This window comes from Leiobunum rupestre, chromosome 6 (genome assembly GCF_980474605.1).
Source record: "Leiobunum rupestre chromosome 6, qqLeiRupe1.1.hap1, whole genome shotgun sequence".
In the NCBI taxonomy this organism is placed as follows: domain Eukaryota; kingdom Metazoa; phylum Arthropoda; class Arachnida; order Opiliones; family Sclerosomatidae; genus Leiobunum; species Leiobunum rupestre.
In genome coordinates, this window is record NC_143389.1 from 53,412,344 (window position 1) to 53,428,094 (window position 15,751).

The following is a 15,751-nucleotide window of genomic DNA, read 5'->3' on the forward strand; positions in this document are numbered from 1 at the left end:
TATCTATCTAGTTTTCTACGGCAACCAAAAGAGGGCGTAGCGATAGTTTTCGGTCGTGAGTTATCAATAATCAAATTAGACTTTTATCTACGCTCGAAATTATTATAATTGTTTTTAATAGGCTTGTAAAACTCAATCGCAAATTTTTTGAGTTTGATATTGTACATTCAGTGCATACGGCGCGTGCACCTAAACTAAGGAATAAGAACAATGGCTGCGTTCAATAACACTCAACGGACTCGCCGTTGAATAAACTTGGCGCGGTGGCAGTGGTGTAAAATATGTCTACTAAATGTGCTACGCCATCCGCTCTAAGATCTTTAGGATATAACACGAAGTTTTTTTGTTTAGACTGGTTGCAGGAAGTAGCCACCACAACGCTGGCGTCAGCCGTTGCAGTAAGCTAATTTTTGTCGAGCTTAGAATAAAATGGTGGAATTTGCTTTAATACGGTCTTGTGACTGCTAAGGAAATAGCAGTCGACCTTTAGATTTAACTGTTTTAAAATGAATGCATTATTGTTTATGTATTTATATTACCAAAAGCGAGATAATGTCACTTTTGATATTACTTGCATTGAATATATATACGTTTTCAGTGGTGTATAATGGGTAAATGGGCAAAGTATAAAAAAGTGTATAAAAAGGAGTGGGAAAAGGAGCCGTTATTGAAAGGTAAATATCAATAGGCCTTTCTATAAAGTAACATTGGCCTTCTTGTTTTTAGGTTGCTGCGAAAAGCCCTGGAAATAAGAGTAAATTCGACGAGGGACCCTGTTTTTAAGCATAAACTGAACTGAACTTCTTCGTATTTCAGGACGAATGAGCTACATATTAAAAACAAGTTCAGCAGGCGTAGCTTATTTTATAGAAAGGCCTATTAACGTTTTATTTTTTAAATATTATAACGACTTTTAGGTTTCTTGTATGGAACAGAGATAAGTGATAACGCTCGTTGCCTGTGGTGTAAAACGAATTTAAGAGCACTATGGAACGCCGTTTCAGCCAAAATTATTCACAGAGGTTACACAGAGCCAGAAGGTGTGTTTGTAAACGCCATTGTAAAGTTTAACTGGGAAGGAATATTCTATAAAGGAGAGGAAGGTGTATACAAACGATGGTCGATCCTACGAGGCGAGAAAGTGTATACGAGACGGGAAGGGGGATACGATTCGAGAAAGTGTATTCGAGACGGGAAGGGGTATACGAGACGGGAAGGGGTATACGAGATGGGAAGGGGGATACAAGACGGAAAGGTGTATTCGAGACGGGAAAGTGTATACGAGACGATAAAATATTTCGTAAAATTACCGAGGCCTAATATTGTTCTCCAATTTAAATTTCGCGGCATTTTCGCCTCATCTTTTCGAATCCAAAAGTAAAACTAGACATCTAGACTAGTTAAGAAAAAAAAACCCTTAAAAAATAAATATATGTTTCAATTTTTTTATTTTACCGATTTCCTTAAAATTTTCCGCAATTCGGAAACTTTTCCGCAAATTTTTCCCCATTATATTTTTCTGGAAAATCAACAACTATAATTTAATTCATTAAATTAAGTACACGATTAGTGGCGCTAGAACTTGCCAAACCTTCCTGAACATCGAATACTCAGTTCTTGAAATGGTATCGCCATCTAGCAATCGAAAACGAAATCAGTTGTTGCCTTTTTTGAATAAATCTATTTTCGATTTTCCTCAGTACGTTGCTGCTTGGTGGGAAAATTAGTTGTACGCAAGACGCGGATGAAGACGTCATTGATGGAATGCGTGTTGTTAAAGTGATCGGTGTTGTGGTTCTTAGCTGCAGACTTTCTAATGTCGTTGAGATGTTCTCCGAATCTATCTGAGTCTCACCAATGTAAAGAATATCGCAGACTTTGCAGCTGAGAGCTTAGATTAGATTGGCAGCCGTGCAGCCGTAAGACCCTTTGATGGTGAAATCGCGCCTAGGACCACGGACGGCAAGGTCAGATGACGCAAACGCGCAAGTTTTGCCCCGGGTCGATTGCAATCTTTAGTACCCTCATCAGTCGCGTGAGAATCTTGGCCTGGCAACGAGCTAGAAACGAGGAGAGACCACAGGCTATTATCACGACGGTAGCAAAATTTTGGATGTTCAGTAAAAATATTGCTCGTGTCGGGGTACAGTTGTAGAAGGCGGTAATGTTTCCGAATGACAGTCTCGATCCGACACATTGAGGATGGTACGTTAAAACTATACAGATGGCCTCTCATTAGTAGACTTCTTTGGGTTGATGGCCAGGGCCTCATTCCGGGAGACAGCGATGCGAGTGCTCCCGCAACGTTTGGATGCCGTCATGTGAACAGTGACCGTTGTGCGTCCCAGCGTTTCAGATCGCTTCGGCTGAACCACTTCGTCGACCAGTTTGGCAGCGATTCGTGACGTCATCGAGTCGGTTTTTTGGTTCCATTGAGTTGGGAAACTAGAGATACAATTACCGCTTCAGAAATCGATGTTTTGCAGGACAAATTCTTCACTGATTGTAAACTTTATCATTCGGCGGTGGCGCCTTCTATCTTTTCCAAAAAACTAAATTTTTGCAAATATTGTCTGCTTATATACTTTTTTGCACGTGTTCACGTGTTCACGTGTATCTTACAAGTTGTTAGTGGTAATTTGTATTTAGATATTTAAATTACTGCCTGGGAAGAAACTCAAAATAACGTTCAATATTCTGATTATAATAAAAAGTAAATATTGTATTATTCTAACTGTTAGAATGAAAATAACTTTTGGCCTTTGAACAATATCAATTTAGTATTTTCCAAATGCATTCCCTTTTCAACTTCTCATTAATATTCTTCGCTATTTTACTGAGTCTTAAGTCGGTGTAAAGGTTAATTACTTTAGGGACGGGGAAATTTAAAAGATATAGTTCAATTTCTTATATAATTTGGTAGGTTAATTAACGTTTAATTATCACCAACTTTACATTAATTTCAATGGGGTGGGGAAACCTTTTAACCAAGTTACGTGCGAGCGCGTATCTAGAGGCAGCGCAGATGGCGTTACTGTCGTTTTAGCCAAGAATCTAATCGGTACCTTGGCTGCGTTCAACAACTATCAACGGAGAAAAACCGTTGAGTTATCATTGAGTTCTTTTAATCAACGCTACGTCACAAAAATCTAAAAGTTGTTGTACGATTTATAGTTCGCTGACTTAACCATAGACAGTATATATCCCTAAGGGGACGAGAATACGGTCTGATTTTTAGACCCCCACCACAGTCGCTTTGCGGCCAGCTGCAAGAGTTCGTGTCGATGCTAGGGCCCCAACCGAATAAAGACGGCCGTACTTTAAAAACGGGAACTTTCAAGGTCATTTGAAGCGCTTAGAAGCTTACGTGTTTCCCCCCCTCTTTCAATAACAGAGCGTCAGTGAGAGAAACAGCGACGTTAATGCAGTGGAAGGTAGGCGATTTCTCGTCCCCTTAGGGATATATACTGTCTATGACTTAACGAACTAAATATCGTCTGCTACCCCTACTTTAACTTTGTCGAATGACGTCACGACACCGATGAGCAACGGAAAAACCATCTCGCTCAGCCGATGTTTCCGCTGAGTCTCCGATGATCAACGTGACGTCAAAACCGGAAGTCAAAAAACCCGTTCAGCAAAAAACCGCTGACCGTTGAGCTCAGCGCTGAGCTTTTTCAGAGTTGTTGAACGCAGCCCCCGTCAGCCATTCGATTAAGCGTTCTAGTTTGTTATCCGATTTCTATGAGCTTATTAAACAATTACTATAGCTTATTAAACAATTACTATAGCTTATTAAACAATTACAATAGCCTATTAAAAATAATCTTTTAAGATTAATTTACTTTGTCTAATAAATCACTGTAACTTCGAGACGCGTTTAGTTTGCTAAGCCTAGTTCCCTTGTAAAATTTTGCGTCAATTTCGCGCGAAACAACGTCGCCTGAAAGTAAAATCCACGTAACTAAATACACAAATCAGAATGATATAGGTGGATTTGGCTTTCAGGCTTTAATGATTCCCACCGCTAGAGATAGATGGCAACATCGTCTAGTGATAACGTTTCAGATTTGAAGCTAAATTTTTGTACCACGACTACCAGATTGCAATTAGCCTTTTCAGTTTACATAGAGCCACGTAGTGGCAAAAGCGATAAGCTCATGAACTGCTGGATTTTCGTCTGCTAAGCAGACGATTTTTCAATAAAGCGTCTGCTTAGCAGACGAAAATCCAGCAGTTTATGAGCTTCTCGCATTTGGTATGGCGCTAGCGGCTTGCCCTAGTCAATGAATGGCTGCTGATTGGCTGAAGCTTAAGCAAAGACAATCATTAGTCGTTGCTACAAAATGTCTTGGCGTCAGGTTCTCCCGTAGGCGGGAGCATTCTAGGTAGGAGTATAAGATTTCTATGGACTCAACTGCGTGAGCAGGCGATTTCCTAATTATGTGGCTATACTACGCGTGCCCAATTTTCTTCAAAACTCACTGGAAATCTAACGTGTGAACAAACAGATTTGCAAACGCTACGAACCGCAGCGAGATCGAGGGTACGTGTGAACGTGGCTTCCATTGGGTTTGCTCGGAGCATACTCTGATTTTGATTATCACATCATCACTTTCGCTCGACTTTTGAGGAGCACTCTTTATCCATGGACTGTAAATTTTAGAGGACGAGTAAAGCGTAGCCTTCTCCTGTATAATTTTGGTTTCCCCGAGCATCCGTCAAGGTCATTTGTACCCCGCATAGAGATAGACCCCCCCCCGCATGTTATCTGGAAATCTGGCCGACCGAAAGACACGCGCTTTAGTTTTTTTTATGACCTCGGGAATACCGGTCCTCTAAAATTTACAGTCCGTGCTTTATCAGATACGCAGCTCTCATTTAATTAGCGACCATTTTTAAAGCTCAATAAAGGGCACTTTTTCGGCACCTCCGTCCCTCGAGCACTCATGGCATACTTCTTGTTTTTTCGGAGCACTCCAGCAGTGATTGGAGGTCTCCAATGGAAAACGCTATTACTCGTTGGTGGCGCCAACCAACCAATAGCACTTCCGTTTGAAAAAAAATCTTTATAGAAAAATAATTATGAGTGACCTTCGACCTTGCATGAAACGGAAGGTTATAAAACGAATTTTTAAAAATTTCAAAACATTCCGTCGGTTTTTTGGCGCACTTGGTTCGGCAATGGCGTGCGTAGGATGTAAAAGGAACCACGTTGAAGATGCATTAAAAGGTATCTATTTATTTTAGTTGATTATTAATTAAAATTATTTAATATATGGCAACCCCGTCAGGTAAAAGTTTGGTTGAAGCAGCTAAAATCGGCAATTCAGAAAAGGTTATGCAATTATTGAAATCCGGAGTTTCAGTTAACGCAGAGGATTACAGAAGGTAATGTTAAATATTTCATAAGAAATTTCACATAGTTCCAACAGCATTATCTTTTCATGTAGGGGCTTATATTTCACATCAGAAAACTTCCTTACTCCAGTTCAAGAAGCGTGCTCTCATTGCTCGAAAGGCCACTTTGAATGCTTGCGTATTTTAATAGAGCATGGGGGTAAGAATTTCAACAAACTAACAAGCTTTATTTTTTTGAGCTTGGTTATAATTATTACAACCTCTTTTCCACCATATAGCTGATTTAAATGTCAAAGACCGTAGCGATTTGACCGCTCTCCATATGGCTGCGGAGCAGGGTAATAAAGATTTTCTCAATCTGTTACTAGAGAGTGGTGCGGATGTCTCTGTTGCTACGGAATGCACCAAGAAAATGAAACGGGGCCGTTATTCCTTCTTCTACAGACAATCTGGTAAATTTTAAGCAGTTATTAAAAGAGATTAAGATTATAAACATATCTTGTTTTGTTTTCAAGAAAGTACTATCACTGATTATGTGGGAGGAACAACCCCATTGCACATAGCTGCCTTAAAGGGCAATACCTCTTGTATTAAAGAACTTATCAAGTTCGGAGCTGATTATAATGCTGTAGATCACAAAGGACGAACAAGTTTATACATCGCAGCTGAAAAAGGACTTGAAGAAGCTGTAATGGCACATTTGCAAAACGCAATTGGTCGGGAAATATTATCTTTACCCAGTTTAGAGACAGGTAAAAAAGAAATGTTTTTTTCTATTAACTTTCAAAGTTTTAATATGGCTAATATAACTATTTAAGGAGATACGCCATTGCACTTCTGCATCGCAAATGGCTTGGTCAACTGCGTAGAGGCTCTACTTGATCATGGCTCAGATGTCAATTTGAGGAATAACATGGGACATTCCGCATTAGACTACGGAGTTTTACACAATCGACAAGATGATGATTTGGCCTTGCAAATTCTCAAATTACTTATTACAAAGGGTTATAATTGCGACATTAACACAAGGAATATTGGAGGTAGTTATTGGAGTTATAAAAAAATCAAGTTTCTCTCAAAAATTAACAATTTTGTTTAAGGTTACACACCACTCAAATACGCTACTTTCCCTGACGGGATTCAATTGGTGAAGAGATCGGCTCTGGCAGCCTTATTGATTGCTTACGGCTCAACTATTGATATTACCAATCGCAATGGCCATTCGCTGATTCTCATGGACATAGAATCAGAAAACCCTGATATGACACTTTTAAAAGCCATTGTAAATTCTTCCCAGCATCTTCCAAGTCCATCTTCTCTTAAACTTATACCCCCATTGACATCCAACCAATCTTCGGAGATTAGACAATTTCCTATACATCTTCCACTTGTGCCTCTTGATGCGGAGGGTGAATTTGAACTTTTCTTCGCAATGGATGAGGTATTAGTCTTACACAACCATAATGTGGCGAGTGAAAGTCTCGTAGAAATTTTCCCTGAGGGAGCTGATGATCAGTTGGACCTTTTTGAAGCCCGGCATAATTGGATTTTTGGTCACCCTGAGTTCAGAGGGAATAATAATTCTAACATATTAAAGTCTACCGCTTATGAAAATAAGTACAATTGGTACAAAGAAATGTCATCCCAACCCCGCACGCTGCAACACAATTGCAGATGCCAAATTAGATCTTCATTGGGGTACAAAAGGCTCAAATACATTAAAGATTTGCCAATTCCTACTTCTCTAAAGCAGTATTTGTTGTTAGAGGGAAGTTAATAAAAGTATAAACAAGATCTGAAATTATCAAAAAAAAAATATTTTTTCTATATTGTTAAAAAAAATTATTCCAGAAGTTCGTAAAATTCTGTTCTTAAAGGTTCTTATCCAGGAACGGTTTTTTCGTGTAAATATAGAATTATAAATTAAATTTTCAATAAAGAAAAAATATTTTAACGTTAATAGGGCAAGCTCTAACTTCGATGAAAGAGGGATGGGTTTTGCGCCATGCTGGCCAGATGGCGATACTGTTCCAGCAACGCGTACCTAAATTATCTAGGACTACGAACAACCTCGTTTTTCCATGACACTGAAAATTTCAAGGAAGGGAAACCAAACAAAATTTAAACGACGGAGCAGTTTTTTCCTTTCAAGTTCACTGTTATCCTTAAAGCGGAAAAAAAATTTGTCCTTATTTTACAAAAAAAAATACCTTAGTATTTTTTTTTAAATTACATTAAACAAACCACGCAACAATAGGGAAAAAACTTTAGTAGAACTGTTATACATGTAGAATGATTTCGATAGGAGAAAATACACTTTTACGAAAGGGAAAAGGTTAGGTTGGAAGGGACTACTATTTAGTTTAGTAATGCGGGTTGTTTAACTTAAGTAACATAATAGTAAAAGTATGGCACGTCCTATATTCTCTCAACGCTAATTTTGGACGACAGAAGTTTTTATCTAAAATATGAGCGATTTTACCATTATCGTACACGCCACATCACGGTATTACGCTAAGGATGTTAAATGTAGAAAATAAACTGCGAAGGGATATTTACTCATTTACAAACCATATTTTTCCTCTGTAATAGCAAGAACGCATAGACGTAACTAAAACCAGGTTCACACTTACCACTAAAATCGCTTCATATTACATAACTAGTTTTTAAAACCAACGTGAGAAATAGCGTTAAGCCTTGGCTATAAGCGAACCGGGGTGAAGCGATTTCGCACGTGTGAACCAAGAATTATCGTCGGCGGTCAAAACTGGCATTCAAACCGACCTAAACTCGGTTTTAACTTTTAAGCTCTAGTGTGACCATGGCTATGATAACATCGTTCCTTCATGCCATGATCTTATCTGTGTGTAGCGCCATCTGGACAATGCAAAAATGGAATAATTTTTATTCACTCTTATTGAAAATTCAAAAATGGGAAGATAATTTTTTTAATTAAATTCTCTGAAGTATAATAATTTTGAATTATAAAAATTATAATAACAATAAATAACATTAATAATTTTTAAGATATAGAATACATATATGGAAATGTAAACATTAGAGTACGCCTGTAAATTCCCAGAGTTTGAAAAGTATGACTTTAGGGTGCTAGCTAGGAACAACAAACACAGCATCCCACACAAGGAGAACGCAACCAGTCAAAAGATGTGCATTTTCTTGTGTACATTTTTCATTGGTTAGACGCTTTAGCCCCTCGTCTGTAAGACGTTCAGCATAAAGGTTCGTCCAATGAAATTTGTAATGGTAATTAACCGTAAAAATAACCAGTAAGCCGCGTATGGCTGAGGTTTTTTAATCAAATCCATTGGAATCCAACTAAGCCTAACCTAACTTTGCCAGCACGGTCACACTAGAGCTTAAAACCCTGTTTAAAGGGAATATAACCTCAGGTATTTGGTGTGGAACACCAACATTTGCAGCTCTAGCCGCTCTTGCCGTTGGCTTTAGAAATGTTTGGCGCCACTGTACGGGAAATTTGAAAAATTGTAGGGGTCTTCCATAAAGATTGCTTTGCGGGTTATATTCCCTTTAAGTCGGTTTGAATGCAAGTTTTGACCGCCGACGATAATTCTTGGTTCACACGGGCGAAATCGCTTCACCCCGGTTCGCTTATAGCCAAGGCTTAACGTCATTTCAAACTACGACCAGAATTTTGAAAATAATAAAATGTACTCCAAAACAATTAGTTAATCATGTTTATTATACATACAGTTATTTTATTTGACATAATTTAGAATTTTATTCCCATTGTTTTTGAAAATACGAGCAATTTTACTTCCCCGCCTGGTGGTTTTGAAAGCGATTCTAAGCGAACCGACTTGGACGAATTGCTTCCCGAACCAACACGAAGCGATTTCTCACGCTGGTTTTGAAAACTAGTTATCTAAAACTAAGCGATCTTAGGGGTAAGTGTGAACCTGGCTGAACCGAGTTCTTGAGGCGCTTCAAAGCGGCTGGTGTACCTCAGTTTAGGCCACGCCTACCGTGTCAAAATATCGGGAACAGTAAGTCCGCTTAGATTCTTGGTCCATGGCTGGTATTATGGTCGAATTTTCCCCTGGCACGAAAAGGAAGGGAACCTCACAGGCGTGCGCTTTATTAACGTCGGAAAACGTCAGATTTAGGGGACAGATTTGATTTTTGTTTCAGTGGGCAGGAGCTTACTATCGGTGCATCCGGGGGCATTGGGAGCAGGGGCGTATTAACCATTAGGCAAAGTAGGCACGTGCCTAGGGCGCCATTTTTCTAGGGGCGCCAAAACTCTGATAAAGCCCCACGGTCCATGTACTTGGCTTGCCCCTCCTCAAAATAACGCCGAGAAGGTTTTGGGGAAACTAAAATATATTTATTTATTTATTAAAAACCGATACGGCCCTCCTTAGCTGACCAATGCCAAGGGGCGCCAAATTTTTCTGTGACTAAAGGCGCCGAAAGGGTTAATCCGCCCCTGATTGGGAGCAACGCTTCAAATCGTCTTAAAATAGTCCTCGGGGTTGGCACTGTACCTGAAAAACCTGGAGTTCCTGGAAAAGTCAGGGAATTCTAATTTGGGTATAAAAATCAGGGAAAAGTCAGGGAATTTTAATAATTAGTCTTAAAATCCGGGAAATGTAAGGGAATTTAATTTCGGTTGCAAATAGGAAACATTTACTAAAATATATTTAAAAAAATACAAAATCTTGGGACAAAATAAGTCAGGGAAAATCTCCAGAGATGGTCAGGGAAAACCTGGAAAAGTCAGGGAATTTGATTGTGAAAAAACTGTGGCAACCCTGGTCCTTCTCCGCAAGTAGAAATAAAGACATTCTTAATTAAGCCTGGTAATAGAAACGTGAAAATCGTTGTTCCACTATAAATACGTTGGTACGCCCTTTAATAATTCAGCATCGCTCGAATAAATAAAATGTCTGAATGTTTTTGTCAAAGGGTTGGCTTTGATAATATAAGAAGCGACCTACTTAGTACGATCGCGTACATCTTCGGAATTTCGATAAGCTTCCATCGCCCCGTAACGGGCCATGATCGCTTTCGAGCGAAGCCATTGTTGGAAGAATAATAGAAGGGCTGGAAAAAAGACTCTCTACTTTGGAGAGTAGCGCTTCCATCCTGAAGGGCGTAATGACGCGTCTATAGTCCCGTTGACCGAGAGCGGCGTCGTGTTGGACTCGATGTTCATTCGTCCGAAACGACGAGGTCAACGAAACCGAACGACGGAGATGTCTGCAAAGGTCAAAAACAAAGAGACGGGAGGCTGACGCGTTGACAGAGACGAAACACAATGCCTCCTAATTAAGAACGGCACCCCTAATGATACGAGCCCCTCTTTTTCTGTCGTTGATACTTACCGTTAGACGCAAACACGTAGCTTTAGGTCAACGACTTTCCGACACTCAAAATTCGAAGCGGCAGCCGCGAGTCTCCCTCGATTTGCTTACAGTTTCGAGAGAAAACTCCGGCAATATCCCCCAGGGGTATATCCTTATCGCCGGGACTCTATTTCTTTAAAGTTTGTCCGGTTCAGTGGCGTAGCGTGGGAGGGGCACAGGGGGCCATGGCCCCGGGCGGCTTAGATGTAGGGGGCGGCCAGCGGCCTGGAAAATTGAAAGGATCGTGGATCGGAAAAGTGATAACAAATTATTTAAGGTCTACAATGTGCACGTTGAGATTAAAAAATCTGGGTATCTTGGGAATTGAACAAGAGGTACAAATCAACATTGACCATTGCATCATGGAGTAATTAATTAGTCCATGATTGCATTAAAGAGTTCAGAATAAAATTTTAATTTTTAAACGACTTGAATCATTTTGCAATCAACAGAGCAACAGAGTATCACAGAATTGTCACCGATTTTTTGCTTATTTGCAAAAATAGGGGGGGGGGGGGGTGGCAAATTTAGGGTTTGCCCCCCGGGTGGAAGAAATACACGCTACGCCCCTGGTCCGGTTTCAGATAAACTAATTTTTCACCAAAAACCTACTTTAAAGAATTAAACTTCTTCGTTATTCCTACGCAAACACTTCGTTTTGTATATTTACGCGACTGTACCTATTAATTTTGTTATAATTCTACCAGAATTAAAGTTTGGTTCGTACAAAGCTTAAAACGAAAACCCCGGGCTTGCATCGTACAAGGCCTAAAACGAAAATATTCAAGTCCTTCCCATAGATATATGAAATAGCATAGATACTTTACCCTGCACGGAAAAGACAGCTAGCAGAAGACCAATATTTTTCTGGATTCGATAAGTAATAGTGCCATCTATCGGTGACAAAAAGTAGTATTGGAAAAAAAGAACGCGGTAGCTTAGGCCTAATAATGTTGATAACCCTAGAGTAACGTGGAGTTGAAGTCACGTGTCATTTGTATTTTTGCTTTTGGTGGAAAGATGGCGCTATATCGTAGCCCACCAGAAAACACGCATTGTCTGCTAGTTGTCGCTTCCGTATGAGTCCCTCGTAGAATTGTGGATCTATAATATTTCATATGGTCCTGCCTTGCGTCGTACAAGGCCTAAGACGAAACCCCCCTTGCATCGTACAAGGCCTAAAACGAAACCCCCCTTGCATCGTACAAGGCCTATAACAAAACCTCCCTTGCCCCCTTGCATCTAACGAATTCCCCCCCACTCTCCTTCTTACTAAATTCTGCCTTATTTGATCATCTACAACCAGAAGTACATAATGTATATCTTAGAAGAGAAGTATTCATATAGGACATAAAATTAAACACGTCCCATGGACGTCATTTTCCCGCCAAACGGCGGATGTGTACACCCATAAGTCTATAATATTATTCTATAAGTTTGTCACTTTGGCGAATATTTTACTGAGAGCTAGTAACGGAGTGACGTCATCACAAGAAGAAAATATCCCCTTATCGAGGCGCTGTCAAAGGCTACGTGTGACGCGTTAGCAAGCGGACGCAAAACGGTGACGAAGCCCGTAATGCAGTCTGTCTTGTGAATAGCTCTCTGTAAAACTTTTCATGTGAAGAATAGGAAGTGTCACCCTTATGTAAAAATATTATACACTTATGGTACACCACATCACGGTGAACATTTACTCCAGCTAACGATGTAAAATGTAAAAATTGACTATTTTTCTCCGAATCGCATTTGAAAAATCAGCTTCAAGCCCAAAAAAAAAACATCGGCTTAGGAAGATGAATACTTTTTAAAAGATGTATAATATACTTACGCAACAACTTAACCATTTTGGGCTAAATGAAATTTGTCGTGCAACTAGATTTAAATAAGACGCGAGAGGCAATTTTGCATAGCCAAGTGCACTTTGAACCACGGAGACATATCCTCATTGTAAATCATCCCAGTAAAACGGAGGCAACTACTTGTTTTCCATTAAAAAATACTGACGACCCATAATAAAACCGGAACTAAATAGGTTTAATTCGCGTGAAGGACACCAAGCACGCTTCCATAATGCTCCGAAGAGAACAAAGTTTAAAGTCCACCCGTTGGTTGCATTACGTCAAAATTAGACGCGTTGACAAGAGGCCAACTTTTGAAATAAGCACGGCGCAATTACCATTGCCATTGCGAATCTCTCGTTGCGTAAGTTACGCGGGATTTGACAATGAAACGCTATAAATTTTCATATTCCTAGCTATTATCATTATTCAAGCCCAAATAAACGTTCGTTTTGTTAAAATTATTTAACGTATAAAAGAAAATTCGGTATTTTCGAGGAAAATACTTCATTTTTGGCGGAAGTATCTATACGTAATTTTTTATCTCGTTCCCCTCTTTAATAAAAATTGACAATTATTTGGCACGCAAAAATTCTGCGCAAACGTGTTTTACCACTTCGTACAGTTTTTCCTCCTCCCGATCTTTCTGTCGGCTACCTTCCCCCGGGACGATTTCAGATATTTCCAAGCTCAAGAGAAACTTAGACAAGGACACATTGAAGGTCACAGCCCAGCGAACACGCGCGCGCGTCTTTCCCTGACGTCATCTATATTTTATCGGTGGGAGGGGGCGGGGGACTAATAAAGAAGCACCGCTAAGGGCTACAGAATCGAAAGCAGACGACTTTATACTTACTTTTTACTGAGACCACTTACATTCAACGGGAATCGTTGTGCTATTATTTGCTCAATTGCTGGCATAGATAATAATATAGATATTTTTTGTAAAGTCAAATGATGTGGTCTGTTGTCAGGTTCTATAAGCACTTCGTAAATTTAAATTTAGTTAAAATATTAAATATTTTATGAATTAAAGGTTCTTATTAAATATTTAACAAATTAAATTAAATTTAATTACGAATAAGAGCTTTCACGATTCTTATTAAATTCGTATTTAGTTACAATATTAAATATTATTAACGAATTATTATGTATAATTATATTCAAAAGGTACCTTAAAAGTTTACCTTAACGGACAAACGATGGCGCTGTCGTAAGGTGACGAATATTTTTCGTGTTGCGTTAAGAGATCCGTTGGAAGTAAGTGGTTTGAGCTTTTTACGTCACGTCGTACCTTTGACAATACTACTGATTTTAAAGTATATATATATATATATATATATATATATATATATATATATATATATATATATATATATATATATATCTATACTTATAATTACCATTTCCACCATTTAAGGAAACTACGTTACAAACAATGCTAAGATTTTATAAATTAAGGGAAAACAGAAACTTTATTTGACAAGAGGAATATGAAATTCTTTTGTTTCCATCTTGATAAAAATAACGGTGGTAAATATTTTAGGCTTTTCTTTAAACAATGCGCGAAAAACATAAAGAATGGATTTAATAGCGACGAAATATATTTCAAAAGCAAAATGATTATAGAGGAAATATACTGTTTAAATAAAATTCCAGATACAAAACGTTCCAAGGATAGTTGAATCGATCTTACGTCAATTTTGCAATAAATCTTGAATTTTCTCGCGAGACTTAATTATAATTTCTACCTTCTGACTTTGCTTTAAAAATCAAAATTTTAGTAAGCATTCTTAATAATATGACGCACCTCTGCCACCCACTTGAAGTTTGAACTATAGGTTCAAAAGTACCCGTAGTTTTGTTTTCTCAGGCCGACACGGTACAATCTTTGACCAAGGCTTAATTTTTGCGTCATTACTCTGAAGATCAGAATATGTGTCCTTTCCAGGCGTATTTTCGGTCGGGGCGATACTGGAACGCGCTTCGGGCGGAGGCTAATCGTTTTCTTGGAAGACGCAATAACGAGTTTCCTCGTACAACGCGTCAAATGAAAACAAGAAAAAGGGTAGCGAGAGAAGTTAATGAAAATTAACTCCGAGACGGTTTTTAATTGGAGATCGACGTTGTTGTCCGGGTTACCCCGCCGGGTCGAATCTCTCTCTCTCTCTCTGAAAGAGATGGTTTCCGACGAGACCGGAAGTAGCTAATTCTTTTCGGAGCGGGCGGACAAGGCTTCAAACCGCCGGGTTGGTGTCGCGTTGATGACACTTAACAAGTTTCCTAATAACAGTCTCTCATTCTCCCTTTATATATCTAGTGGTGAGGGGTCGAAGAACCAGCCCCCCGTAAACTTATTAATGTATTTTTATGTGTTTGGGCTCCGGCTGCAGTTGCTGGATTTGTAAGAGGAAATTATCCAAAGAACGATTACGACAGTTTAGCTTTCTACGACGATCTACAATGAATTAGTTTGGCAGGAATTCGTCTTTCATTGAATAAGCAATTAGCCTTTTGGGTTTACATAGAAATACGTAGTGGTACCAATGTATTCATTTCAACCATGAATATCGAACTATATTATTAACCTTTATACTATGTGGGGCTAATGTTTTTCCTCGTTTTACCATAAGTCTATAATATTGTTCCATAAGTTTATCACTTAGGGGAATATTTTACTGAGAGCTAGTAACGAAATGACACAACTTCACAAGAAGAAAATCTCCCCTTATCGAGGCGCTGTGTGACGCGTTAGTAAGCGGACTGAGAACAATGAAAGCACTTCTTTCTCAGGCCACGCCTACTTAAAATTTCATGGCGCTCTCTGTTGACAATATTACAGGGTTGCCACAAAATCTTTAGATTCAAATTCCCTGACCATTTTAAGAGAACTTCCCTGACTTTTTAAGGCCAAACTTTTTAATTTATATTTCACTTTTATCAAAAGTTAATAAAGGACATCGCACTTCTTCTATGGGATTTGGCTTTCGACAGATTTTTTTCTATTTGTTAAAAGGAGTCACGACCCATCGGTTAGCGCTCTACGCTCGCGCGTCGCTAGTCCGGGCTCACTATCAATAGAGTTTTCTTGCCAAGATTTTTACAATACTTCATTATTTCTTTTCTCGCAACTTATTATTCGATGAATTTTCGTACGTGGAA

The 15,751-nt window shown here is 39.0% G+C and overlaps 1 protein-coding gene and 1 long non-coding RNA gene across 2 annotated transcripts; both read left to right on the forward strand.

The window, feature by feature from the left end:
• Nucleotides 1-960: 960 nt before the first annotated feature.
• LOC149941520 (uncharacterized) lies at nucleotides 961-2,479 on the forward strand. The gene is made up of 2 exons (XR_016481384.1): nucleotides 961-1,040; nucleotides 1,701-2,479. It is a non-coding gene; the product is annotated as an uncharacterized LOC149941520 (long non-coding RNA).
• Nucleotides 2,480-4,988: 2,509 nt separating this feature from the next.
• On the forward strand, nucleotides 4,989-7,498 carry LOC149941521 (uncharacterized). Its single transcript, XM_090178999.1, has 7 exons — nucleotides 4,989-5,233; nucleotides 5,295-5,391; nucleotides 5,454-5,560; nucleotides 5,640-5,813; nucleotides 5,877-6,113; nucleotides 6,180-6,401; nucleotides 6,462-7,498. Exons 1-7 carry the CDS (start codon nucleotides 5,086-5,088, stop codon nucleotides 7,136-7,138), a joined length of 1,662 nt encoding a protein of 553 aa, XP_090035125.1. The 5' UTR covers nucleotides 4,989-5,085; the 3' UTR covers nucleotides 7,139-7,498.
• The last annotated feature ends 8,253 nt before the right edge of the window (nucleotides 7,499-15,751 follow it).